At 36.4% G+C, this 27634-nt stretch overlaps 1 protein-coding gene across 1 annotated transcript in view; it reads left to right on the top strand.

Moving 5' to 3' along the window:
• The window catches only part of ZC2HC1A (zinc finger C2HC-type containing 1A), a 38366-nt gene extending 12378 nt beyond the window's left edge, over nucleotides 1-25988 (top strand). Inside the window, exons 3-10 of the mRNA XM_058806690.1 lie at nucleotides 2547-2620; nucleotides 3346-3462; nucleotides 3671-3806; nucleotides 6809-6957; nucleotides 7763-7862; nucleotides 8558-8666; nucleotides 19839-19946; nucleotides 20597-25988. Of these exons, the coding sequence (XP_058662673.1) occupies nucleotides 2547-2620; nucleotides 3346-3462; nucleotides 3671-3806; nucleotides 6809-6957; nucleotides 7763-7862; nucleotides 8558-8666; nucleotides 19839-19946; nucleotides 20597-20783 (980 nt within the window). The 3' untranslated portion in view covers nucleotides 20784-25988. The remainder of the gene's footprint in view (nucleotides 1-2546; nucleotides 2621-3345; nucleotides 3463-3670; nucleotides 3807-6808; nucleotides 6958-7762; nucleotides 7863-8557; nucleotides 8667-19838; nucleotides 19947-20596) is intronic.
• Nucleotides 25989-27634: the final 1646 nt, after the last annotated feature.

Consider the following 27634-nt stretch of genomic DNA (forward strand, 5'->3'; position numbering starts at 1 on the left):
TCACAGAGGAGTTAAGCTGAAGGGGTGAGTGTGCCCCTTCATAAAAGACACTTGGCTTTCCATTTTCAACAAAACTTCAGGAACTTTCATTTTTTAAAAAGAACTTCCTTATATGCTTTGGGTCAGTGATTTGTGTTACATGGGAGGTGTTGGCAGTAGAAATAGCTCTAGGCAGATGTGATTACCTGCCAGCACCCGGGGAAGGTGGGAATGCTGTGAGGAAATCCAGCTCTGTAACTGCAGCTGCACTAAGTGGTAATTGGCATTCCTTGTGCTTTGGTATGTCATATGTAAATGCTGCTCATTCAGGTCAGCAGCTCTCAAGTCTGCCTCTTTTCATGTGGAATTTAAACACCAGCTCAAATTCTACAACACAGAAGAAAACTGTGTGATATGTAGCTTCTTTTACAAAGGCAGATATTTGAAAGAATTCTCTTCTCAGCCCAATTCTTAATCACATACTGTATACCTTGTGTCAAGACCACTAATTCTGATTTATTTCAGCTAATTTATTGAAGACACAAACAGTGTCACTTCATATTTTTGGAAAATGGCTCTCCCACTCATTTCTGCAAAGTTGAGGGCTGTATCAGAGTGATATAATAAAAAAAAGTTGAACTCTTTAGCAAAAGTGAGTTTGCAGTGATGTAGGTTATCATTATTAAGAGTGCTAGGGAGTCTGAAGAATGAAGTAATAAAATAAACAAATCTGTGCATATTTTGTATTTTTGAGTGAACTAATTGAGAAAAGGTTAAAATCATTGCTGCTTACCCTTCATTCAGATCAGTGGTGAGGGCAGGTTCCCAGCCATCTAAGCTTTGTACCAGTGTTCATGAGCTCAGCCTTGTGGATTTAAGAAAACAGACCTATGGAAAAAATTTCAGATGTGATTTTTTAAAAAAGAGTTTGAAAAAATACAGTTAAAAAACAAGTTCCTAGTAAATCCTTATCGCATTCGAGTACACTTCAAATACATGAATAGAAAAAACCCAAGATTCATCTGCCTGTTTCGCTTTTTTCCTACTTCTCGTACTTGTGTGCATCTAAATGCACAGATATTTAGATGGCACAAAAGGAAACTTGATTATGGTTTCCATTTGAACTTGGTTACTGTCAGTGCAGTCCTGCTGTGCTGTGGTAAGGATAGTTGTGTTCATATCTACATGGAAAAGGTATATAAATTAATTAAAGGTATGGACTAAATGTTTTAAACTGCACTTTTCATGTGATTTATGATTATTAAAATGCATTGTGCTCTGTAGTATGTTCATACAACTATTACATTGCATACAGTTAGTTACTGGGGGTGAATTTGCTTTAAGGAATTGAAAAAATCAGAAATAGACAATAATTGCTTACTGGTAATACAGATCTCACTCAGTTTTAATCTTTGCATTTGGGCAAAAAAGGTTTTCAGTGGGAAACATGGCTGCCTGAATGTTTGCTTTGAAGTATTTAATTAAATGATTCACTTTTTAGGACTGGTCATACACTTAGTTAGCAAGTGTATATGTTTAGATGGAAAACAGTTTTGTACTGGGAAGCTGGGAAAAAAAGCTGATGAAATGATTGAACATTGCTATGTTAATAACTTTGTTAGTTTAAGATGCTGCTTCACCTAAAATACAAGTCAATTTGCAGTGGTTTTATTTTAATGTGGTGTTAATAGAGGCAGTTTTATTGTCTGCCATAGTCAGATTGAGTACAGAGAAAGCTACTAGTACATCTCAAACATAATCCAAATTTACTGCTTCTTTCTTGATGTATACATGATATAAAAACATCCCTGTATTCCTCTGGTATTCTACTAGATATAATAGATGCCTTTTATTGGGAAGCCCTGCAGTTTTTTGTCTCTGCCACAACTCTGTTGCATAATGCATGCCATATAAATATATTTGCTTGCACAGGTCTTGATACTTAGACTTGTTGGTCTTTTGTCTGGTTCTGTGGATCTGCTGTATGTCAAATGTACTGTTTACATTTTTGTTACCAATGCTTGAATAGCAGCATCAGAAATACTTCTGTAAACCATCAGTAATAATCTGAATAAAATATATAGTAAAAACAGCATCAGGACTGTTTTCTTTACCAGGGAAAGTGGAATAGTTTGTCTTAGTAGAGCAAAATAAATAATGGAATGTGTCCTTTCTGTATTTGATACTAAATTTGATCTTTTCCAAAGGCACAGAAATACCCACTAACCAGCTTTATTCTTGATGTGTATTTGAGCTGTCTTTGGGACTTACAAGGGATTTTTTAGTTCCATATTGATATGCATTCTTTTAAGGGAGGGGAGTTATGTATTATAAGTCAACAGAATTGCTGGTAACGTGTTGCTGGGCCTGACAGCTTCCAAAAGTACCTAAAGACTTTGGTATAATTTTTGCCTTTCTCATCTGCATAGCCTCTGCACAAGTCAAAGGATGTATAGTGTTACAGTAACAAATGTTATTATGGCTAAGTGTATATGAGGTTAGCATTTTTTGAAATAATGTTTAGTCATTAATCAAATTTTCTTAAAGAAGTATGTTTTATTTTTAAGGTGAGGTTGCAGTGCAAACTGGAGATCTGTTGCCATGTAAGATTTGTGGAAGAACTTTCTTTCCAGCAGCGCTGGTAAGTGGTGTGAGCCCTGTTGTCTTTTAGATTTGATAAGTTGATACGAAAGTTAAGCAGGGCTTACTATAGCTAAATAAAATGGTTCTAGGTGCTTTGTTTTGGTAGGGGTTTTGTGTTTTTTCCCCTCCCAAGTAATTACTGATTCCAGTTGGCTCAGGTTTGAAGCTCCTTAGAAGGGGTTTAATTTTCTTTTAAGATCCCATCATTTTTAGAGACATGAAATACATGCCTCTAAAAGCATCTTTTCTAGGATTACAGAATCAATCCTTGTCTTCTGTAGTTTTAAGTCTCAGCTAGTAAATGAAGTGTTTTGTTTGCCATTTCCATGGCTGTCATCTCCATTGCTAATAGAAATCAGTCTCCTTAAATGTGAATATGAATTTCAGACACCTGGGATTTGTTTTGCACTCAAATGGCCACCAAAAGCTGCCTACCTATCATCAGTTTTTTATGTGTAAGGAGCAAATGTAGATGCCTTCAACATTTCTTCATTATCACGTGTGGTTTTGTGACTCTCTATATACATCTGTGAATTCCTGTAGTTCTGTTTTAAAGGTAGTGGCTGGCATAAATGTTTGAGGGAAAACAGTCTGAGCTTATTCATCAAGAGTTGGGGATTTTTTGCTAATATTTTTATCAAGAAAGAGGGAAATAATGTGTTAATAAGTTCTGTTTTCAAAACTAATTTCTGTATTCTCCTTTTATTTCGCTTCTGCTTACAGAAAAAGCATGGACCCATTTGCCAAAAAACTTCTGCCAAGAAAAGGAAGACATTCGATTCCAGCCGACAGAGAGCAGAAGGAACTGACATTCCCACAGTAAAACCTCTTAAGCCACGGGTATGTTATAATTTACTCTGAATATGAGCATTTTAGGCATACTATGTATGCATTTTAGTAAGACTTATTTCTGCTGGCAGTTCGTGTTAATTAGATCAACTAAGATTTGGAAGAAATCTTAACTATGATGTTATGTGCTAAAATAAGGTGCATACTTAGCTTCAAGTAAAAACTTCAAATAGAGAAAGCTTTTTTTTTTGCCTCTTAGCCAGAACCACCCAAAAAACCTTCTAACTGGAGACGAAAGCATGAGGAATTTATAGCAACTATACGAGCAGCCAAAGGACTGAATCTCAAAGACGGTGGAAAACTCCCTCCACCACCTCCACCATCATATGACCCCGGTATGTAAAACAGTCAAGTTCCTTAGAGATTTTTAAGTTAATGTGAAGAAGTTTGAATTGAAAACAAATTTGTTGGAATGCAACATTCACAGGTTCTTGAAGATGACTTACTATCCCTGTGCAGATGCTGGATTGTGACTTTGGGTCTGGCTGGCTCACACCCTGTGTAGATTTCAAAGCCCATGAGTTTGTTTTTAACGTGTGGAAAGATAGCTGGGGCCAATTTGCAGCTTGCTACTGTCTTGTACATCATAGGCTGGACAAATTGTTTAATACCTTGTTTGTGCTTACAGCAGTAGCAGATTGCCCTTTTGATTAACTGACACCCACAACATATCTACATTGTGGGAATGCACTTTTGTGTTTTTCAAATGTAATCTCTGCCATTTCTTGCTGAATTCACATTTAGTTTAATGTATGCAGTGTATTCCTTAATGCCTCGTGTGTTTTTGGTATGTGAGATGTGTGGAGTTAGCAAGGGCAGGACAGTCCTTGGGTATCTTTGAACTGAGCCTGGGTAAAGTGTTCAAGCAGTTTGATGTGAATGAGAAGGAAACACACCTTTCATTTAACTTCTGGGATATGATAATAGGCTGAAGAATAGATATCTTCCTCTTGTCCTAAGAGCTAAACCATTTGATTAGCTGAGTGGCTATTTCCAGCAGGATTGGAAAAAAACATGTGTTTGCTTCTGCCTATCTCTGTGGTCAAGTGAGGGTGTGAAGTGTTCCCTACCCTGTTTCTTTGCAGAAGATGTGTTAGTCCAGCATTAGGATTGTAATGATGCATTCATTCTAAGAGGATGTATTATTCATCATTCTGTACTCACCATCCTGAAAAACCATATAACTAATTTTAAAAAGTAAAGCCATCTTAAAGCCAATTGGAAATGCTTCTGGATGAGAATCACAAGGCTTGATCATGGAAAGAATCGTTAATAATTTATAAAGCATATCTATAATCTGTCTAGTTGTAGTTAGTCTCCTTGCTTCAATCCACTGCAGTGGGCTAGACTTAGGAAGAGGAAACCAGGAATGAAGAGACCATGCACAAAATGATCAGTGCATATTCTTCTTACAAACAGAGCAGGAGCAGCTACTGATGCTCCTTTTCTACTTATCATGTAGGAGAGTGGGAAGATTGTGAACATGTGTATCCCTCCTCTCCTACTCAGCTCTGTCTTGGGCACACTTGTTTCTAATAAGCAGCAAGTCTTTTTCCTTTTAATGGAAAGAGTCTCATATTCATACTTTCTACTTAACTGCTCTGAGCTGGCAAGTATCGCTGCATCTTTCATCTCCTCTTCCACTTTTTCTGAGAAAGTGCAGAATGGCCTCAGGTTAAGAAGGACCTTAAGTCACCCTGAACTTGACTGTATGTGTACTGCCCTCTTATTTTGATTAATTTTTGTTTTATAAAGCTTACATTGAATCCTAGAGGTTCTTCTGGACAGTATGAGCAGTACTTTCAGAGAGCAAAGTGTCTGACTGGCACTATGTTTTTACAAAAGGATGATACAATTCCTGATTCCTGAAAGTATACCTTCATCCTCTCTAGTCTGATACATTTGTGGGCTTTGAAAGTTTTCTGCGGAAATTGAGCTGTGCATTAGCCAATAATGGCATATTATCTAAGGGCTTTCACAGCTGCTTTATTTTTATTTTTTCCTTTTTTTTTTTTTTTTTGTTTCTTTTGAATAATTTTGGTTTAACTACATATCTATTACAGTTCTGTTTCTGGATTTTTTGTCTCCTAAGGTATAGTTGATGTTCAAGTGTTCTGACAGTAGCAGAATATATGTAAAATAAATAAATAAAAAATTATTGTTGTTACCCCATGAGATTCCCGTGCTGTCACTTCTCTGTGTTCTTCCTTTGTCCTTAGCTTGGGTCACTTCTTGGGTCACAGTTCATGGTTTGGTGGCCATTACATCATTTAACTTACTCAAAACTGTTTATAAATATTTAAAGGAACAAGTATTTAAGCCTGATCTGCATTTGGACTAGTAACATGTAATCCAAAACTTATTTTAGATTTTATGATATCTAATTGTAATTTTGGAGGCAGTGACTGTTGGATTTCATCTCATTTTCTTCAATACATTTCTAAAATGACCTAGAAACACATTAATTTACCCTGCTTTGCTGGTGTCAAGCTTTTTTGATGCTTGCATGGTTTTGAATGGTCTAATCTAAGCATACAGCATTTATATCTCTGGGCACTGAAATACACAGTTGTCTGAAACTGTAGTCCAAACATATCATTTTCCAAGGGCACTGTATTTTAAGGTGTGTATTTCCAGTGTACAGATTATGTATCTTTTAATATATTAAGCTTTTCTGTAGCTCTTTCTGTTTTATCCCCAATGAGAGTAAGATTCATGTGTGTAATGCTGTTTGCAATGTGACTAAATTAATCTTGCAGAAGTAACATGGCCACCTGTTACTTTCTTTTGCATCTCTCTAGAGATAGCTCCTTATTTTGGCTGATTTTCTTCTGATTCTCTTTATTTGTTAAATTTCTAATTTTTTTTATAATGATCACTTCCAGTATTGCAGTTGGTATTTCTCAGTTGTTTCAAGTTTGTCAGAAAAAACAGATTTGTTGTCTTTTGCTGCTTGTGTGGGAAAGGTTTTAATGTATTCCTGTATCTTGAACAAACAGAACTGTTAATAATTTCTTTAAATTTTTGATTGCTTGTTTGTTTAGCTTCTTCTCTACTTCCTTCCAGCTGATCTCTGTGCCATGTCCCTTTACCTCTTTGGCTACCTTCTCTGCACAATAGCATCACTTAAAGTGTTTCTGATTTTGCTTAGGTTATTTCTAATCCTCAGCTACTCTTATCCATCAAATCAGAATATGCTTTTACTTAGCAATCTGTATTTCATTTTCAGATTCAAAAAGCTATCATTTCCCCTGGAGAGGAGGTTGGTCTTTAAAAGACTTTAAAACACTGTCATTTTAAAAACAGATTATTAATGTTATATTTCTATGTTTTTAAGATTACATTCAGTGTCCATACTGTCAGAGGAGATTTAATGAAAATGCAGCTGACAGGCACATCAATTTCTGTAAGGAGCAAGCTGCACGTATTACCAATAAGGGGAAATTGGCAGCTGATGCCAAAGGGAAGCTTCCTGCTCGAACTCAGGTGAGCTAAAACACTTTTCTTAACTTGTAACTTGCATTCAATAGCAAATTAAGCTGGTTAAATAGTGTGCTGCTTTTAAAAAGAATGAACTATTTCATTCTGTAATTTTATTATTTGCACTCTCTGAAATTAGACACTAAGCACGAATGAGGCTTTTGCTTTCTTAAACTGCAGAGATCCATAAGTCAGATGGCAGCAGTTGCAAATGAAAACCAGTCATAAATGTAATTGAGAAATGTTCAAATGTCAGGTAAGGATAGCAGGAGGAAAGAGAGATGCAGTTTTTGTAAAGGAAGTTGAATTTCTGTTGTGCTAGTTTCTAAATTCAGTTGAAGACTTGCTTAAGGGGCAGACAAAGGTACCTGACTACAGGACAACTGACAGCAGTATAGTGGTTAATTAGAGACTTTAGAGGGATTCACATGTATTACACAGTATTTTGAATTAGTGCAGGGACTGGTCCGGACCACACAGGTGAAAGTAAGATTTGGATTTTTGAAAGACAAAAATAATTCTACCTTTGAGTATTCGCTTTGGTTTTTATTAATTAATTAATTAATTTGCAATGAGATGATACTTTTAATCTTAACAAAGCCACTAAGTTAGGGAATGTTTCCTGCTAGTATCATCTGTAGGTATTAGAAAACAGACTATCAGAAACCGTTTGCATGTTCCCATACCAGAAACAGGTTATCTGGTAGGAAATCATCCTCTGTTCTCCCACAGTACCTGAAAGAACTACCTGTTGTGTTATAGAGATAGCTTGATTTAATTGCTTAAATTTCTAGGTTGTATTTTGTTACAGTACAAACCTGCTCCAGTTAAGAAGATGCCTTCTGTAGGATCAACACCATCACCATCGTCACGCTTACCACAGCCAAGTGGTGTTAGCAAAACTGTTGTAGGTATGAAATGGATGTTATGAAGTGTTCCATGTCTTTTCTAAATAATAATTCTCAAACTATGCAGTAAAAATTGATTGTTTATTTGATATAGTGGTCTGTAAAATCTCATTTAAAATAAATTTGGAAGGGGCATTGATTGTCATCTGTCTAAAAAGACTCTTGAGCACTTAGGATTCTGGTTTATATACCAGGTCTTTTTATTTTTTTTTTCTGAATTGAGTATGAAAAATCTTTTGGAGTAGTAATGCATGATTGTATCAAAAACTGATCTCTCTCATGCTTAATTCTGTAACTGATTTGTCTGCTGAATGTGATCATAAATTGGTGAAAATACATAGTCAAGGCGTGTATATTAGAATGATGCAAACAGCAGTCTAATTTGGGTTTCAGATATCAGATATCAAGCATGTTCTGTTTGTACATACTTGGACTTTTCTTCCCCCTTTTTTCCTGAGCAAAGTAATTGTGATACAGTATCTTTTCTTAGAATAAAATACTATATCTCAATTACCTATTTTCTATACATTTCATGAAACATTTTCTTTTTGTATTATCTTGATACTGACTCACACCTCTGTATTTCTAAAACTCTTGTTAGGAATTTTGCAATTAAAATGTTTTTTAATAAATTGTATCATTTCAGCAGCAAAATCTTACATTTTCTTATATTTTTGTGCTTGCTTTTCAACTGCAAGGTGTCTCTTCAAGTAAAGCACTGTCTTCATCTGGATCCAGTGGGAGCAAAATTCAGACATTATCACCAGGTCATAAAAACTCACCAGGAGCGGTGAACCCACAGGCAGGGTGAGTTCCATCTAATGTTGTCATTTGTCCTTTATTTCATGTTTATGTTGTTCTAGTTTTAGAAATATTTATGGTTTGGTTCACTTACTTTTTATTTTTTTCCTATGAGCTTTGGAAGTACAGTGTTTTGCATTTATTCTTTATCTGTAAATACAGCTAATATTTAAGGAACATTGGAGAAGTCAAAGGTTTTATCAAGTTGATTTAACAACAAAGGTGGTCAAGCGATAAAAATAAAATATACTAAAAATGAAAGAATAGGCAGATGTGATTGGAGTAATGAATTTTTTGTCGGTAAAAGTGAAGAGTCTTAAGAAAGGAGAAAATATTAGGCATAATTTCCTACACTGCATGGAAATATAAGAAAGAGGTTTCTGCCATAGACTAGAAGGCAATTGTGACAGGATCTTCTTTCTTAGCACAAAAGGATGGAGGCTTTCTCTTTTCCCTTTCCTAAGAGGCAACAAATTAGTGAGCACAAATAAGAGAAAACCAGTGCACTTACAGCAGCAAGGAGTGCTACATGGAGATTATTATTGTTCAGTGTAAGTGCTGTTGTGATCAAGGCTGTGACTCATGCTTTGCGGGAGGGGTAGACATTTCACAGAATCTCATAGAGAAATCTGTGGAGGGCATTGAAGAGAAATTGTTGAGGAGCACCAAGGAGCACTGAAAACACAAAACATAGAAGTGATTGCAATTATAACATTGGTGATTGAAAAAGATTTATTTCTATAAAAATGAGTATCCAATTGATGAAGACAGTATAATGTGAAGAAAACCAGTGTTTTAAGCTCATGAGGAAGAAAAAGGACATTTTGAAAACTCGTGGGGTTGGACAGCAATTACATAAAACTAGAGATTTTTAATTTATCACTCTTAAATTTTACAGGTTATGCATGAATATGAATTTACAGCTCTGTCATGCTTCCCTCCTAATGCCCTGTCAGATCAGCATTCAATTCTGTCCCTCCCTGCTCTGTCTAATCATGATCACTCTTTCAGACACAGGTCACAAGTAGAGTTCATAAGGTTGACAGATATCTTTCTTTTTTTATTTCCCCCCTCTCCTGGTGTCTCACTAGTCTTTAGTCAGCTTCACTACCATTTGTAGGCATCTATGCTGTGACTGTCAGAAAATCCCAGCCCCTTGCTCAGTGATTTTCTTTGTTTCTCCATTTTTTAGAAGTTGAATTAGCACCTACTGATGAGTGGCAAACAAGCAGGTCTGCAAACCACAGTAAAAAAAGTCAGCTGGAATAATTTGAAGGAATGTTTCTGTATCCAGTAGTGTAACCCAGCTGTCTGGGAAGGGTTTTTTCTTGTTGAACGTTCCTAATTGAAGTCTGTATTTGTCAGTGAGGATGCAGCAATTTTGATCTTCACTTGTTAATAAGGAAGTTCTATGTAATTTTACCAGTCATTTGTGTTGCAATAAACATATGAAATTTGGTAGAAAATAAACACCCTTGTGTTCCATCTATTCCTCAGAGATCAGAGGGGCTGAGTGCAGCGTGGCTTCATTTCTGATTGTAACCCGTTAGGCACTGTGGCTAGTTATGTTCAATAAGAACTTATACAATTCCAGATTCACAAATAATGTAGCTTATTGAAGCAGCAGATCATTGACTCTTGTTAGATTGCTGGTGATAAATGAAGTAGATCTCCAAAATGTTGTATAACTGTTCCCAGCTATACTGTTGATGCAGCCAGAGGCACAAACCTTACCAAAGAGTCATCCCTGCTTTGGGGAGGGGAGAGAGAAGCAAGGCCATTGTCTATGAAGTAAGGTCATGTTCTCATACTCTAAAAATGGAGGATTTCAAATACCAATTTTAGACTTTTTGGAAAAGTGGAGGTATTACTGTAGTCAAATATAATTGTTACCAGTTACTGTGATCCTAGTTGGTGGAGAAGCAGCTTTTTTCTCATTTTCATATTGCTGGGTGCATTTTTCCAATGTATTAATTATCTTTGGATACTTTTGGCTGAATTGGTTGTAACAAAGGCAGCACAGATCCCTAATAATTCAGCATCATCCTCCACCCAGGTGAGGGAGCAGTGAAGACCGCCTGACATTACTCCTGTCAGCATGTTACCATCTCACATCATCTTCCCAAAGGAGCAGATTTGTGACAGAGGCTGGTTGTGGATGGCTAAGGTGGAGTGAGGCTGATACTGAGGTCTGGGAGCACTCCTGTGCTTCCCTAATACACCACTGGGCTGTGAGACCTCTGCCTCACCCCAGGCATCATTCAGTTGTTAAGCCTTGCTCGAGCCCAGTGCAAGATTAGCAAGTGACTCAGCTCACAGTTTTGCTCAGCTTTATGAATTCCCCAGAATTCAGAAACTCACAGCATCTCTGTATCTTGACATAATAAGTCTGGCAATTTTCCACATTTGCCTACTGGACTTTGTTTTCAGTAGTCTTCCATTTTCTCCACTGTTGCTTGGAGAAGAATCTGTAACATGATGAAGCCAAATAGCAGCTGGGGAGGTGTTTGCCCAGGTTCTCCCTGTTTATGCATTCTGCTAAGCACAAATAGATGGCTTCTGGCTGGCACAGCTCTCAGATAATGATCTCTGCTGAAAGACAGTAAGTGTTAGCTTGGCTTATAACCTCAATTGCCTACACAATTTCGACATTTAAAGAATATGGGTGTGATGAATGTGTTTCTGCCTGCAGTCCTTCTGAAAAACTTATTGTCTTCTGTTTTCCAACTCACCCTTCTGGCATTTGCTGCTTGTACTAACCAACCTTCCACAGGTGGCTGTTACATGTGCCTGGTTCCTAAGTGTTGCATCTATGACCTGGCATTTCTTTTTTTAGCTTCATTGTATTCACTTCTGGGGAAAAATTTGTCAGAAGTTATATTGAAGCAAAGAGGTGTAGGAGCCAGTTACATCATGGGAAAGTTAGATTTGTTGGATTGGTCACTGGTGACAATTTTGACCTTAATCATCTCAACTTCTGCCTCAGTATTGGGGCATGAAGGGGAAATATATATGGTTCTCTTGAAATACCTACAGAACTTTACCAAAGCAGGGATAGAGACACTGACAGTCAATGTCCTGCATGAGAGTGAAAGTAATTAATACTGCAGTGGCAGATTTTAAACACTAAAACATCTTACAATTTAGCCTATAGATAAGTGCAGCTGGAATTACTTTCTAAAATAGAAGAACTTTTGAACATTGCCCATCAGTAGGATTAAACAAGATCTATTTCTTTTACTACATTTATGATTTAACCAGTAGAATGAAGCCTTAGTGTGAGATTTGGGATTCTGTTACACTGAAATCAGACAGAGCTTATGCTGGAGGATAAGATGTTGTGCTCTTCTGAATTGATAGTGAAACAATTTGCTGAGCAGTGTTGTGTGGGGTTATTTTTAAAGGCAATCTTTTAAATGGAATGTTAATCAATCACTTTTTCTTTTCTCCTTGACAAATATTAAAGAGCCTACACACGTTATTTTGACCAGGTTAAATTTCAGGTTTTGCTGTAAGAGACAAGTTCCTGCAGTTTGCAGTAAGGGAAGCTGTAACTTTTGGTGGTTTTTGAGGTATTACTTTAGTGTGTAACCTTCCATCTTTGCCCAGATTCTTGTAATTCTGGATTTTCCCAGAGACGTAGTAGAAGAGGGGCTTAACAATTGCAATTCTATTGTGCAATATCAAGGATGAATTCTGTGTACCGGGTGATGAGGACACCACTGCGTTCTGTGGGGCCGCGGTCGCCATTCGTGCAGGGACGCGCGGAGCGGCCGCAGGCGCTGTGCTGAGCGCGCAGTGCCGCCCGCGCCCGCCAGGTGGCGCTGGCGCAGCGCGGGCCGGGCCGGGAGAGCTCGGTCCAGGGAGGGAGCTGGGAATTACCCATCCACCGCCTGTAAAGCTCGTGTGCGGCACCGCAGCAGCAGCAGCAGGCACTTTGTCTGTGCACGGCCAGGGGTGGAACCATAACTATGAATCCTCGCCTGTAAACCTCGTGTGCAGCATCGCAGCAGCAGGCACTTCTACTGTGCACGGCCAGGGGTGGAGCCCTACCTTTGAATCCGTGCCTGTAAAGCTCGTGTGCAGCACCGCAGCAGCCCCAGCAGGCACTTTTACTGTATACGGGTGGGAGTAGAACCCTAGCTTTGAATCCCTGCCTGTAAACTTCGTGTGAAGCATCGCAGCAGCAGCTGGCACTGTTACTGTGTACAGGCAGGAGTGAAACCCTAACTTACGACCTCAGTTATTGTAAGCTATTTTCACTGTGCACTGTCCTTTTTTTAAAAAAAAATTGAATTCTCCCATTCTGCTTCCCAAGTGAAGAACTACTGAGAGAACACAGTACAGTGTCATCAACATAAGCTGTGCTAGTGCCAGTCAGGCTTTGTGTGAGTAGATCAGGATGTGTCAGCTGAGTTCTCCTTTTTCTGCCTGGACAGAGAAAGGACACAGACAGTCCTTCCAGTATGAATGAAAGTGTTGCATAAGGGCATCATTTCAGGGTCATACAGAAGTGAGTGAGGAGTTGCATATGACTGTTGTAGTCGGTAGGAAAATCTTCATTCATTTGGATGAAAATAGATTTTTATCCTTTTGATCTTGAAGAACTGAAAAAAGGAAAATTAATTCTATATAAGTTATCTGTCATTAGGCTTATAATTTGATATCATGTTATGAAGCAAAGTTTGACATGCATTTTTTTACAGTATACAAGTTAGTGGTGTCTTACATTTCTTGAGGTATATGGCTGCCAGAAGTAATCAGATGTTCAGGAGAAAAACTTGGGTAGGTTCTTCCTAACCTAAGGATAAGCAAACAGGTGAACCCCACACCCACATGCAAACTGTTTTGTCCATCAGAACCGGACACTGTTTGTGGCCAGACAGGGATCTTTTGTGTGTACAGATTGTCTGTACATGTTTCATTTGTGAACAGGTATGTTTGTTTGGGTTTTTTTAATGAGACTTAGAAATTATATTTTTTAATATGGCAAATGAACCCTTAGAAATTAATGTTTAATTTTTGTTTTATTTTGGGGATGAAACCTACATTTTAATGTTAATGTTTCCCTCCTGGGAATCATGTCTGCTAGTGATACATCCACTACTGTCTTACAGCTGAAATATAATATGAGCAGCACACCAAATCAATAACAGTAAATTTTAAATTCCACTTACATGTTTGCCATAAAGCATTTGTAACCTTTAAAAGCATTATCTTTTTAAAGCGGTTTGTTCCTTTTATGAAGACCGTAACTTACAGGACTTTGTTTAATGAAATCAAGATATGTAAGTAGTTGTCTTCAAGATCTTTGCATTTCAAAAATTCTTGTAATCACGTTTTTTTTTCATCAGAATGTGAGAGCGCTGTCACCTTTGTTTTTTTTGGTTTTGTTAAGGTGTGAAAGAATACTGTAATGCTTTGTTTTGACAGTATTATGATGGCTTCTAGGATATTTATTTGATGTCCTATTCAGTATGTGCCTGGAGTTCACAAATTATGCTGATAATTTAAGTTCAAAAATAACTAAGAAAATCCTGTTAGGTTGGAGTATGTGTCTTACAGTGTCAAAGACCTCAGTCTTGCTTCTCAGTTTCTTGGGAGTATGTAGAGAGTATATATTGGGTCAAACAGGAGTTAATTAGTTTGAACTACAGCATCTATTTGGGATGCTATTTGTAGGTTTTACTTTATGATGATTAGATGATAAAAATGCAGAACTTAACTTGAAGATCTGATTTTCCAATCTAAGTTGCGATTTCTGAAAATCTAAAAGTTTTCCTTATGATGATGTGAGGGATTTTTTTATTATTTTGTTGATTGCCTTTCTTTAAAAATGTTTTGAAAATTTGATTTTTGATTTATTCTTTTTGGTTTGGAAATGTTACCCATAATACTAAAAAATAAGTATTAAATTATTGGCTGTGTATATAGTATTATCTATTTTGAATAAGGTTTTTGTTGTTAAAACAAAGATGGGTTTCTTTCAGGCTGTCTTCTATTCTTATTACAAATTTAAAAAAAAAGAAAAAGGAATTTTTACTTCTTGCTAGTTCTAGAGTTGCGCTTATGCATCTCTTAAATATTTCTAATGTTTAAATTTATTGTGACTTGTAATTATGAGCCCCCTTTTTTAGATGTGTTGTATGAAAGCTGGAAAGCTGTATCATATCATGGAAGCTGTTCTTTAAAGAAACCAAATGTGAATAAATTGTGCAGAGTTTGAGAATAACTGACATTAGTGTTTTGTTGGAAAAAGAATTTTAAATAATATATTGGAGACCTAATCCAATCTCTATGAAATCCAGTGTCTATGAAATCCATTCCTCATCAAAGCAATAAGAAACCTTTTTGTTTGCTGGATAACTAATTGTACTCTTTTTTTATTTTTAAGTCAATGGGATTTCTTTGGTAATATAACTGTTGAATTGTGAGTATTTTTAATTTCTTTTTTTGCATAACTTGAATAGCAATATAGAACTATCTTTATGAGCACCCCTTTATATATTTTAATAGTAAGATGGACAAGTTAGGCCCACCTCTGCGAACTGGAAGAGATGTGCAAAGGTTTTATGACACTGATACAAAAACAGACAGTACCATCAGAAGGCCAGATGAGTTGTTGCCAGTAAAGAAGTGAGTATTAAAAATCAGTGTGGTTTATCTATTTTGCAAAAATGTTTCTCCTGAGGAGAAAAGTGTGTCCTTGATGAGCACCAGCTTGCCGGTATGCCCTCCATATAAATGCTGTGGGAGAAAAGTAGATTATATCATTAGTATCAGAGTGAGGTAAACAGCCTTCTAGGACAGGGTAGATGAAGGTTTCCCTCAGATTTGATTTCTTCTGTCAGTGCTTGATTACAGATTAAAAGTAACAAATTTGCATCTTGATTGCAGATTAAAAGTAATGAACTGGTGCCTTTCTAAACCCGAGATAAAACTGATTTGCATGATGCAAAGCTGAAGTAAGCATTTATGCCTGATAACTATACTGGTTTTTGACAAAGTAAAATTGTAATTTTATTCTCTTGAGGTCAAATATTTCTCTAACTCCTACATCTGTAAGGTAGCTGTGATGATCCAAAAATATGAGGAATGCAGACTTTGTAATGAAAGGTGAAGTCTTTGGTTAAGTCCAACTTACCTCATATAAAATTTCTGGATATTCAGAAGTCTTTATAAGGTCTAAGTTAGAAAGGAAGGTTATTCCAATTATTCTAACCTTTTAGAAAGGAAATAGATACTAAATTGTAGCTAAGCTTTTGTTGTATTTTGGAAGATGCCAAATTCAAATAGGCTGCATTTTAATATTCTAAAAGAGAAATAAGTAATGAATTATGTGGCACATACATGGAATGTATTGCTTTACATAGTAGAAATGTGTCTGAATCTCTTAATGCTGTAACCAAAGCTGTAGTATCTTTGAGACAGGGACTTTGGTTTTGAAGAATCAAAAGCAATAAAAGGAATGGGAGCTCTTCTTAGACAAACAGAATTTCTTTGTTTTTATTTGCTCCTTTGCATGCTTGGTTAGAGTTATAAATCCTGTGAACCATCAAAAATTAGCTCTGTTTTATATTTTGTTATACATTATTAAGAGGTTGAAAATTTAGCTTGGTGGATTACTACAATTGCTTAAAACAGGCCCTATGCATAGAGCAGTGATTTGATTTTTCTTCTCAAGAAAAATTCTTTAAAAGTTATAGGCATTTCTTCTGCTCTTCATACAATCCTGTTGTTACTCAAGTATCTACTTAGTTCAAGAATTAAATCTGGCTTACAGGCAGTAAGTTATTCAGTATATTGCATGCCAACAGCATTCAGCAAGTGTGAATAGTTCCTAAACTTTCTTAAATTGAGCATAGCAGTGTGGATGGTTGCAGTTTATGGCAAAGGTTTCTGGACTTTGGGACGCATGCCATTAGTCAGCAGAAAGTTATTTATGACTTTACACAGAACTATGAGCTGTTGTGGGTAATATTGACAGCTGTTAAGGATATCTGAAAGCACTCTTAGAAGCAAGATTTATATGTCAGTGTTTTATGATAGAATTCAACCAAATCATACATGCATACATAGAAAAATACAGGCTTCTTTTACAAATTGCTTTCAGATTTTTATTTTGCAAGCAGTGGTAATTCAACTAGATGTACAACATGAGCTGCTTTAGGAAGGGTAGTCACTTTCAATCTTATCTCTTTTAAAATAGAAAGTGGATAATAAATTTCTTCAGAATATGTCTAGATTTTAGGAGTTCCTGCTGGTGTTCGTACACAGCCTCATCTGCTGTCAGGCTCTATTCATACTTCATGTGGTACAGTGTAGAGCAGGAATTTATATATCTTTTCAAAAACAAAACACAAAACCCAACCAAACAGGAAAAGTAACAGAAGTGGACAAGGATATAGAGAAGGCAGAGATGGGGCAGATCAGAAGAAAACAAGCTGTGGTGGGACAAGTTGAAATAACCAAAAATACCTGACTTTGTTGGAAGGCAACTGTCTCTAGAGATCAGATTGTTACTTAAGGATGCAATTTCAAGATTTGTCACCAAACATACATGAAACCTGATGCTGATTTTGTGTCCAGATTTAGGCTGAGTAAAGTTGTAGACAGTGGCAGCCTACTCCTTGTGTTCATTTGCTCATCAAAAATGTCGGAAATCACGGAAGGGGTAAGGTTGGAAGGGAAGTTTCTGTTCTGAAAACATATTTTAGGTTTCTTCTATATTTTTAGAAAACTAGTTGTGGAAAAAGACTGCAGAAATATGCAAAAAGCTGTTTTTAAACATCTTGGAATGAAGATGCCCTGTTAGACCTTTAATGAACCATGTTTTATCTGTTCATGGGACTTTACCTCCTTTATACAGGGTGGACTCTGCACTCTGCTTTTCAGTATTTCGATGTGCTCCCCTCCCCAGCTCAGTGGCCTGAATGCTGTATTAAGACACTGATTTCTCTGACATTTCTTTAGTATACACCTAGTACAAAAGCACCATGTGAATTTTCAGAGTACTTAGTGAGATAAGGGTGTTTGATACAGTTGAAGTACAGGGAAGAATAGTGGACTGGTTTTCACATCAGTTTATTTCAAATATCTGGGACTCCTAACATAATGTTCAAAATTGATTCAAAGTACACTCTGAAGAGACTTCAATTTAGGAAATGAATGTTGTTAGTTTTGAAAAAGTAGCATGTTGGTCCCAAGGTGAAAATGCAGAGAAAACGGCATCAGTAATAATTTTGAATTTTTGTTTTCCAATTACTTTAAACTGTCTGAACAGGAATTGAGGCGCAATTCTATTCTTAGCTTCATTGCATGATCATCCCTGATCCATGATGATCCCATAATGTTTCTGTGTTATTATGTTTCCCATAATGTTCTTTTTTTTCTTTATATGCTTTTCTGTCTTCCATAGCAGGTAAAGTAACAGTCCAGTATGTTCTTTCTACTATGGAACTCTAAAGAGTTTTACTCAATTTTAAGCAAAGGTCCCTCTTCACTGTATAATGAGATGGGGAAAATAGCACAAAATGAGTATTGAGCATCTGTACATCGCAGCAGTGTAACTTAGGTTACATTTAGAACTTTTATTCTAGAATTCTGTAACTCCTGAAAGACTGACGTAACTTCTACTAAGTTTAATTCTGATATAGCTAGTGTAGTGCTTTTCAGTCTGCACAATTTTTTTTTTTCTGTTAAGTCCATCTTTAGAATCTCCTTGCAAAATAAGGGGGCAGACAGGGAAACTAATGGAGAAGGTTAGTGTTCTGCCCAGTGATCCATAATGTTTGATCATTCCACTCTACCTGCTACAAGTAGAAGCCATTATTTTTAAACTTGAATGCTTTAGTTAGATATAATTTCAATTTAAATAATCTTGCATTTAGTTGCTGGTTTCCACCTTTGTGCTTAATTATTTTATCACTTCTCCACTGGTTGAAGTGATAGAAGGAGCTGAAAAGCCATCTTTATTCCATGTGCATGATATGAAGGGAGAAATGTTTTATGCAGCATGTCTATAATTAAGGAGTTATTACATGTTCCTTAATTGTGTCAGCGTTGCATTTGAAGTTACTGGAGTTGAATGCATTTCCTTGTATGTAGTTTGAAAACCAAACCAAGACCAGGCAGTTTATAATTAGGTTTATCTGAAGGGGTGAATGGTCTCTCGGTGACTAATTTTTTTTATGGAGTCTTGTTTTAATTTTTTTTAATGTCCTTGAGTGAGTCCCAACTTAAATTTTATTTATGTATTGGTGTTCAAGAATGAGAACAGAAAAATTTGGTCATGCCCAAGATGTCATAGTCTGAAAATTTGCCAAAGAAGAAGAAATCCCAGTGAATTGTAGTTCTTTTGAGCAATGATGAAAACTTCTGTCCTTGATCACTAATGATAAAATGATGCCCCTCCCAATTTATTTTTCTTAGTGCTCCTTGCGGTATTCTGATGTTCCTCTACTCATCAAAGCCAGCAGCGAGATGTTCTCAGTGTTTGGGATGTGCTGATCATTGTATACTGACTTCTCATAGTACTTATGAGTCCAGAGGGGAGCAGTTTCCATATCTGTGTGGTCATACTATTGATCCCAACTTCATGAACACTGTGACAGTTTAGAAAAAATTGAGGCCCTAATGCCCACCTGGATACACTTTCTCCTTCTACTTATATTCATAAATATAATTGTGCTTTGAAGAAAAAGTATTTACATCATTATCTAAGAAGAAAAAAAGTCTTGTTCATATTGGTCACAAAGTATTGAAAATATGGTATCCTTTCTACAGATCTTAAACTATTAAAAGCCGCAGTCATCTGCTCTCTATTTCCCTAAGAGACCTGCCAGTCCTAAAAAGTGACTTACAATTTGTCAAGGTAGACATTAGAATGTACTGAGCAATCAATAATGCAGGATCTACCTGTTAGTAAGTAAGACACATGAACAGGAAGGGACTTACTGTTTCATTTAGCTTGTCATTGTAAGGTACAATTCATAACAGTTTAAACCATGCAAGTTTGTGCCAAAGCTCCTTTGTCTGCTGGTCGGAAATGAGTTATTTTTCATACAGATAACTAATGTGTAGATTGATGCACTTTTATATGTGTGTATATATCTACATATATATTTGGATGTATTTCTCTGTGTGTGTATAAAACATCAGATATTTCTTCTACTTTAGAGGCGCAACAAAAACCCGGACTTCAACCCCTCCTGGTGTGGCAAGAGCAATGAGCACGGGTGCTTTGACAAACAGAAGGAAAACTAGCAATTCAGACATTCACTTAAGGTACCTTTTGACTTTGTGGACTTTGTCATTGATAGAGCCTTCATTAAAGGGGATTACCTACCACAAAAGAGGTTAGGGAATGTATTCTTCTCTGCAGTTAATTGATGATCAATATTATTTGGCTTGTATAAGGTGCTCGATATATTTTGCATGTTTATCATCTGACAGCACGCCTTTGTCGTTTGTCATGTGCATTTTCCCTGTTGGAAATGTGAAAAACTGCTTGGGAGCTGTTGAAAAAATAACCAAATATTTCAGTAGAAACTGCATTAAATCTGCATGCTAAGCACACAAATTGTCTTGCCCTTTTAAAAGGTAGGATGAAAATTGTATTGCTGGTTTAGTCTTCCTTTTTTGACAAGCTAAGTTTTAAGTTTTCAAACACTCCAGTTAATCTAAGTAGTCAATGAAATATTTGATCCTGCTCCTCAAACTCTGGTGGTTTTTATTTTCTTGCAGGGAAGGTGGGTATCTGGAGATATGTATGGGAGCCTGGCTAGCATTGTATATAAAATATACCACTCTCTATAGGAAGTGATGGAATTAAAATGACAGTAACAGTAACTATATTCATTGCAAGGATTATACTAATTTTACATTGTTATACTGAACTAACTAACAGAGAATGTTCTTCATCTGGGAATTTTCAGGTCTGATGGGAAAACTGGGTATGACAATGGAGACTGTGCATCCTCAGTGAATGGAGGAAGTGCAAAAAGCAGCGAAGGAATTTCACCTGCGCAGTTATCCAAGTTCTGCCATGAATGTGGAACGAAGTATCCAGTGGAATGGGCAAAGTTCTGCTGTGAGTGTGGAATTCGAAGAATGGCTGTGTGAACACATTCTTTAAAGCAGAAACAAGAAATTGGAACATCTGCTATGTACTGTGCATGGAAAGCTTGAGTACTCAATCCAGTTAGACTTCATGCTGAAAAAGTCAAAACATCACTTCCTAATTTTCTGAGTGCAATCTTCTGGTTACAAAGTTATTTATAAACAATGATATATACTGTATATAAAATAGCAGCTACCTAAAACTGTGCCATTCAAGGAAATACTCTTTACTCTTTGTTGAAAATATTTAAAAGTAAGGTAAAAATGCTTTAAATAACCTAGGTAGCAGAAGAGGTTCAATGCTATTTTTCTTTGTAAATCCTACTAGGCAAAGGATTTTTTAAATCTCTTATGTAGGATAATGCTTACCTATGGGGAGCTAGCCATGAAAAACTTGGGCTTCAAAAGTTTCTCTGTGGAGGCATTTCTTTCATCTATGACAGTAACTTAGATGCTGTGTTCTAAGTGAAAACAACATGAGGAACTCCTTATAAATTCCTAGATAAAAGTGTAAAAAGTTTAGATCTTTAAACTCTTTAACAGGAATATGCTAATAGGACTTTCCAGTTGCTTCCTAGGATTTTTTAAAGAATCAAAGTGGAAAGACTACCTGAGAATTCTCTTTGCATCTAAGAAGAAAGGCAAGATTTTCTTTTAGTGGCTTTCCATGTTCTGTTTTTCAGTAAAAATGTGTTAATATTTTTATGTATTTATAAGGAAAAATATGTTATTAATTTTATTATTATTCATTTTATTAAGTTCCTTTTGTTTCAAAATACTTGTCTTCCTCCTCCTGTGCTCCACCATGCCTAGCATATCTAAAGGTGTTGTGCTTTGACCTGTTTCCAAAGGTCCTCCTAGTTTTTTCCTTTTCCCTCATTTCCTCAACCAAAGTCGAAGTCTATGCTTATCCTACCTAAATGTTGAACTCTTATTTTGAAAACAGCCTTCTTGATGTATCCAATACCAAAAAAATAATAGTTCTATAAAAAGGAATGCTATTAGAGCAGTAGATCTTGATGTAAGTAGTGAGTCTTTTTTATTCTTATTCCTGTGAAAATAGCACAGCTTACACATGCGAATGAATAGGGGAGTAACTGTGCTTCACTGCTATATGTGTCAATACCTGAATTTTAATTTTTTTGGTGATTTTATGTATTTCTGATCCCAAAACAGCAGTTTCTTCAAGTTAGTAATAGACTTCACATTAATCCATTGGGAAGAAGGGAGAGACTCAAAGTTGTAGGGGTTTTTACTAATTACTCAGTAAATTAGTAAATTACACATTTAGTAATAAAACCATTCACAAGCCAAATCACTTAACTTGTATCTTAATATTGTAATTTATTTTGTGAAGTTTTGCTTTGAAGTACTTGCACCATCTTCATTATTTGTAACAGAACAATCTGAAATAACTGTGCCTTTCCCACAGTAAATACATTTTTTGTCAGAAACTGGTACTTTCAGCTCACAAACACCATTAGTTTCAATTAATTTAATTTCTTTACAACTTAGATAAAATATAATGTAGTGCTCCATGATAGTTTTATGGTCCTTGCTTACATTCTCAAAAATTGTGGTTATCAATGGTGCCAATTTGGAAGAAAGCATGATTGAAGAAAAACATCTTCAAAGCAGATACCAATCTAAGAGTGAGTGATTTAAGAGACTTTATGTAGTTTTGTTGCAGGCCACAAGCTATTCATGTTTTAAAATAAGTTCAGTGAATATCTTGCACTTTTAATACATTTTTTAAAATAAATTTTACTTCATTCAGTGTAATCTTTTCACAATTGGTGTAAACTGGCTACTGAGCAGGATAGGATGGATGACTGGTAATGATACTTAGAACTGACAAATCCTGGCCAGTTTATTTTCTAGGAGTTTAGATTCTAGGATCCATATTATGGCACATTCATGTTTGTATTTAGAAAAAACTGGAATTCTACATTCTTTACTTAGATAAGCCTGCTTTGGAGATCTTGCCCTGGGCTTGGGCCATGGAGGTCTGCAGACTGGTGTATTGTGAGCTGAGAGTCCAACAGCAAAGATACCAATCCAGAACAGGTTTGATCAGATAGTGAATCTACTCCTGCCTGATGAAGCTGCAGTTGTTTTTGCTGTAAAATGCATTTTTCCATTTATTAAAAATACTTTCTACAAAGGGAATATTTAGTACAGCACTAAATATATTTCAGGTTTTCCAGGATTATTGTAACTCCAGGAAAAAACATACTGACTCTTTCTCCTTTGAATTGTATGTGGCAGATCTCCTAATTTCAAATCAATACTCATACAGTTACTGTATTTTCTGCTTTGTGAGCTTCTGTGAGATTCTTTGCTTTCAATGCAGCATTTAGTAAATTACTTGAGTAGCTCATAATTTGTTTCATTTACACTTATGTGATTTATCATGAGGATTAGATAGGGAATTAACCTGAACAGAAAAAAAGGTTTTTAAGACTGATCTTTTTATCTGGCCCTACAAAGAAGGTCTATGAAACAAAATTGACTATTGATAGTAAAACTGGATAATGTGTATGCGTTGTAATCCACAGTAAATATAAGCAGACAATGAAATTCTTTTTGACTGTGTAGTTTGGTGCTGTATGGTAAAACTTACAAGGCCCAATATATTTTGTGTTTATCAACTGGTTTTGTTACTGAATGACATAGTATTCTGAATTGTTCGAGACCCTAGCCTGTATTACTCAAGGTATCAGCACAGATCGGTGTAATTTCATCTCAGTGGATGTTTGTACCATACAGTGGATTGGTTTTCATTACATCCCCAAAGAACTGAATGTGGGAAACAAATTTGTTATATTTAAAGAAAAAAAAATTCAGGGAGTTGGACTGAATTTTCAATCTTTAGTATATTACATGTGTCAGGAAGTTCCCAAATTTAATTTATTGGTGATCTACATCCAAACCCTCTTGCCCTAGTCTTCTCTACACCCTTATGCCTTGGTTTTCATGGGAAGAAAAAACATGAACTATGCACTGTCTGTTTATAGTGAAATATAGTGATGCAATCATTGTGATGATTCCCATACCAGTGTATAACCTTATGACAGATTTACTGTCTGCCATTTTATCTTCCTAATGTTCTTACTAAGGTTCTTCCATTCTTTAAAGAAGGTGGGGGGGGTAAAAGGTCAACGGTAAAATTCCATTTATAGAAACAAGAAGAGGCTGCTTTTGGTGTTTGGCTTGAGGGAGTTTGCATTCCCATTCTACTTTTGGATTTTCTCTTTTACGAAGGACCTCTCTGACCCAGGAAGTAGTGCAAGATCATTGGAACTATGCTGATAAAATGCAATGGAGTTATGAAAAATGCCAGCTTCAATAGTAAAAACGGCATAGCATAAAGCTTGATTGCTATATAATGTACCTTACACTGGCTTATATTTATGCATGATGCCCACAACCTAGGTAGTTTCAGAACTGGAATCTCCAAATGTACAGTAATTAAAATATGTATTTATATGAATAATTACACACCACTGCAGGGAGGTGGGCACAGGGAAGTGCTTCACCCCCATTTCAGGTTGTAACTTTGAAATGACATACAGGCAGAATTTTTCAAATTTGCCAAAGAGACTGGAGGGAGGGGGAAAGCTCCACCTGAGCGTTCCCTGGCTGGGAGGGGGTCAGGCACGGGCAGCTCTCCTTGGTGCTCCAGCTCTGAGCCTCTCCCGTGTGTTGGGCAGCGGCTGCTCCAGCGTAGCGACACGTCCTGTGCCTTCACAGCAGGGCAAGGCACAGGGTGTATTGTAGCACCTGACCCAGGCTTTATGCATCATGGAAGTGCTCTGCCATCTGCAAGGGACTAGCTCCTAATTCACCATCACAGCTGAGAGCTGGTGCCTGAAATGCAGGGAGAGCGTTTCCGTGATGCCTGCTTACCGAGTCAGCGGGAGGGAGGAGGTGTGACTGCAGTACTTTAAATGAACAAGATACATGCACACTGTTGTAGACTGTGTAAACAGTCTGCATATAAAATAGAATGGTATTGTCTATGTATTACAAAGGTCACAAGAAGTGCTAGTTTCCATCACATAGACTTTGTATATCTGCAAAGAACAAACCTGTTATGAGTGTTTTTAAATCTTGGCTGAAGAAATTGTGTTTAGTAAGAGCACTTTTTTCAATTTTATTTCTATCCAGTTTGACTAAGCTATGAATAGTTAAATGGGTTGTATGAGAAGGTGGAATTTTCATCTGTGGTAAAATTTGTTTCAGTGACTGGTGAAAATAGTTTAATTGCCTTTCAAGTACAGCTTATTCTAACTTGTGATTGTTTTGCTGCTGGTTGGTTTGGTTGTTTTTTTTCCATCTTGCTAAGTAAGGTTTGAGTGACCTAATTGTGTTGTTGGAAGAAGTGTTAGGTAAAAGACTTCATTAGCTGAATTCAATAGTTACTTGGTTGATATTTTCATTCCAGTATTCACAGTATAAGAGATTACTCTTGCATACTAGTTCATTTTTTATTTTGTTTTGGGTTTGGTTTTTTGGGTTACATCAGTCCAGAATAATACACATTTCTGGAGGATCCTATTCAGTCCCATTCTACTTCATCTTGCCAGAAAGCAGCTTCCTCATATTTTCTCTTAGTAAGTGTACGTTCTTAACAAAAATAATCAATAGGGAAATTATATTTTCCTAATTTAAACATTTTAGTCAGCAAATCAAATGCTCAGTTTAATATGGCTGAATACTGAACCCACTGAACGTGAATGCACGTTCTAAACAGAAGTGCATGGTTTACCATAGTTCTGTATTTCAGTTTGGCTTTCTGGCAGATCCATGAATGGATTTGGGTGGGATCTGTAAAGTGCTGAGTACAGTACAACTGTTACAAAACCTACTTTATTTGATTGCTTTAACTCTTGGTGTTTATCCTTCATATGACACATAAATGTTTCTCTTCATAAGTCTATTTATTAATGTTCTGTGTTTTTAAATTGTGTGTTCGTTCATGTGTTGGACGTGATTAATTTTTTCACCATTGCATTTATTATGTTTGCCTTGCCCCTCAGTACATGGGATATTTGTTTGCAACCATCCAGTGAGGTGTTTTTTTTGCCAGCATTCCTTGATTTGTTTGCCTCTTACTTTTTATATTATGTTTATTTTAAAGTGTCAGTTCTATTTTAATTAATAAATGTAAATCACCACCTAATGCTAATTTGGCACTTGTTAACAATAAAGCAAATATGCCAATAAAGCTTCTTGTGATGTGCAATTTTTTGTAGTCAAATGTAAAATTATCTTCTATAACATAGCATACAGGTAGGTAATATAATTTCAGTTGTATTGTGATGTCTGATCTCAGGTACAAAAAGAATAGGGGTTTTAATTGAGTGAGATGAGATTTGAATTCCTAAGTCACCTTGAAAAACATACCAGATATTTTAATCAGTGTGATCTGCTTATATAAAGTTAACCCTCTATCTCCTCTATTTCCCCAGCTATACTGAGAATTTACTTTATGTAGAGCCCATCACTATGACATCTTTGGTATTTCTTTTTTTTCTTTTTTTTCTTCTTCTTAATAATAAAACTGTAAGGGATAGTTAGCTTGATCTGGGTTTGTTCTCCTTCATGACATTAGAGCACTGTTGTATTGATGAAATTATTAAGAAAAAAAGGAAAGTTGTTTATATTTTTCTTCAGAAGTTCATTTATATGAGCAAAAATTTCAATAAGGGTTTGGATTGCTTTTTTTTTTTTTTTGCTAAATATGGATGAATAGAGATCAATGCCTCTTATAATTCTTCTTTTAGGGGAAACTTCCTTCTACTGAGCTCTTTAATGTACTTGGAGAGATATAGATTTGAAGGGTAGATTGTTCAGTGGAAAAGGAACTGACTGAATGGATTCAGCTGGAAAGTTGTGGTCAATGTGTCTATGTCCAGGTGGAGGCTGGTATCGAGCGCTGTCCCTCAGGACTCTTGTTTTAAAACTCTTGTTTTGGTGCTCTTTTAGTATCTTCATCAATGACACAGTGAGATTGAGTGCACCCTGAGCAAGCTGAAGGACAGGATGCCATCCAAAGGGACTGGAGTGCCATGACTTCTCGAATATCATGGATAGTGACTTGGACACTTCCTCTGCCAGTTCCCTCAGAACCCACAGGTGTATTACATCAGGTCCCATGGACTTGTGCAGGTTCTTTAGATGGTCTCAAACCTGAACCTCTTGCAACAACATTGTGAAAATCCTTTCCATTTAAATACCTCTATTTTTATTTATCCTTGACACTTTCCCAAAAATTCCATGTACTTCAAAATCATGGTTTTGACCTACTCATTTCTTTTCTGTGGCCAAATAAGTAACTAAATGCATAAGTGAAGGTGGCAGGGAGGTAGGCATGATGGTGATGATACCATGCACAGTTTTCATTCCTTTGCCAGTTGCTGAAAAGCGCTTTAGTGCCACATTTGTAAGTTCAGGAAACCTGAGGAAGTTCTCAAATTGAAGGAACAAATCAAAGAGCACAAATCAATGCATTTAGCAGTTAATGTTTACATGTAAGCGGTGACAACAGGAAATTTGGCAACAAAAATCAGGCAGGATATTCATTAAGAGAAGTAATCAGAAGAAATCCACAATTTCATAATCACTTCATTTAAATTTCTGCTCTGGATCTACCCTTGGTCTTTGGCCCAGGGTAGGCCTGGAATTGCTTTATTTCTCTCAAGACTTTAAGTTGTGGACTGCTGCTTAAGTAACTTAAACTGACTGACCTTTCAGTTTTGTAGTAGCTAATACTGCATCTGTGTATTTTTGTTTTAACTCACACTGCTCTTTGCTTGCCAAATGGTTATTAGGAAATAAGTGCTGGCTTT

The sequence above is a fragment of the Ammospiza caudacuta genome, chromosome 1, assembly GCF_027887145.1.
Source record: "Ammospiza caudacuta isolate bAmmCau1 chromosome 1, bAmmCau1.pri, whole genome shotgun sequence".
In the NCBI taxonomy this organism is placed as follows: Eukaryota; Metazoa; Chordata; class Aves; order Passeriformes; family Passerellidae; genus Ammospiza; species Ammospiza caudacuta.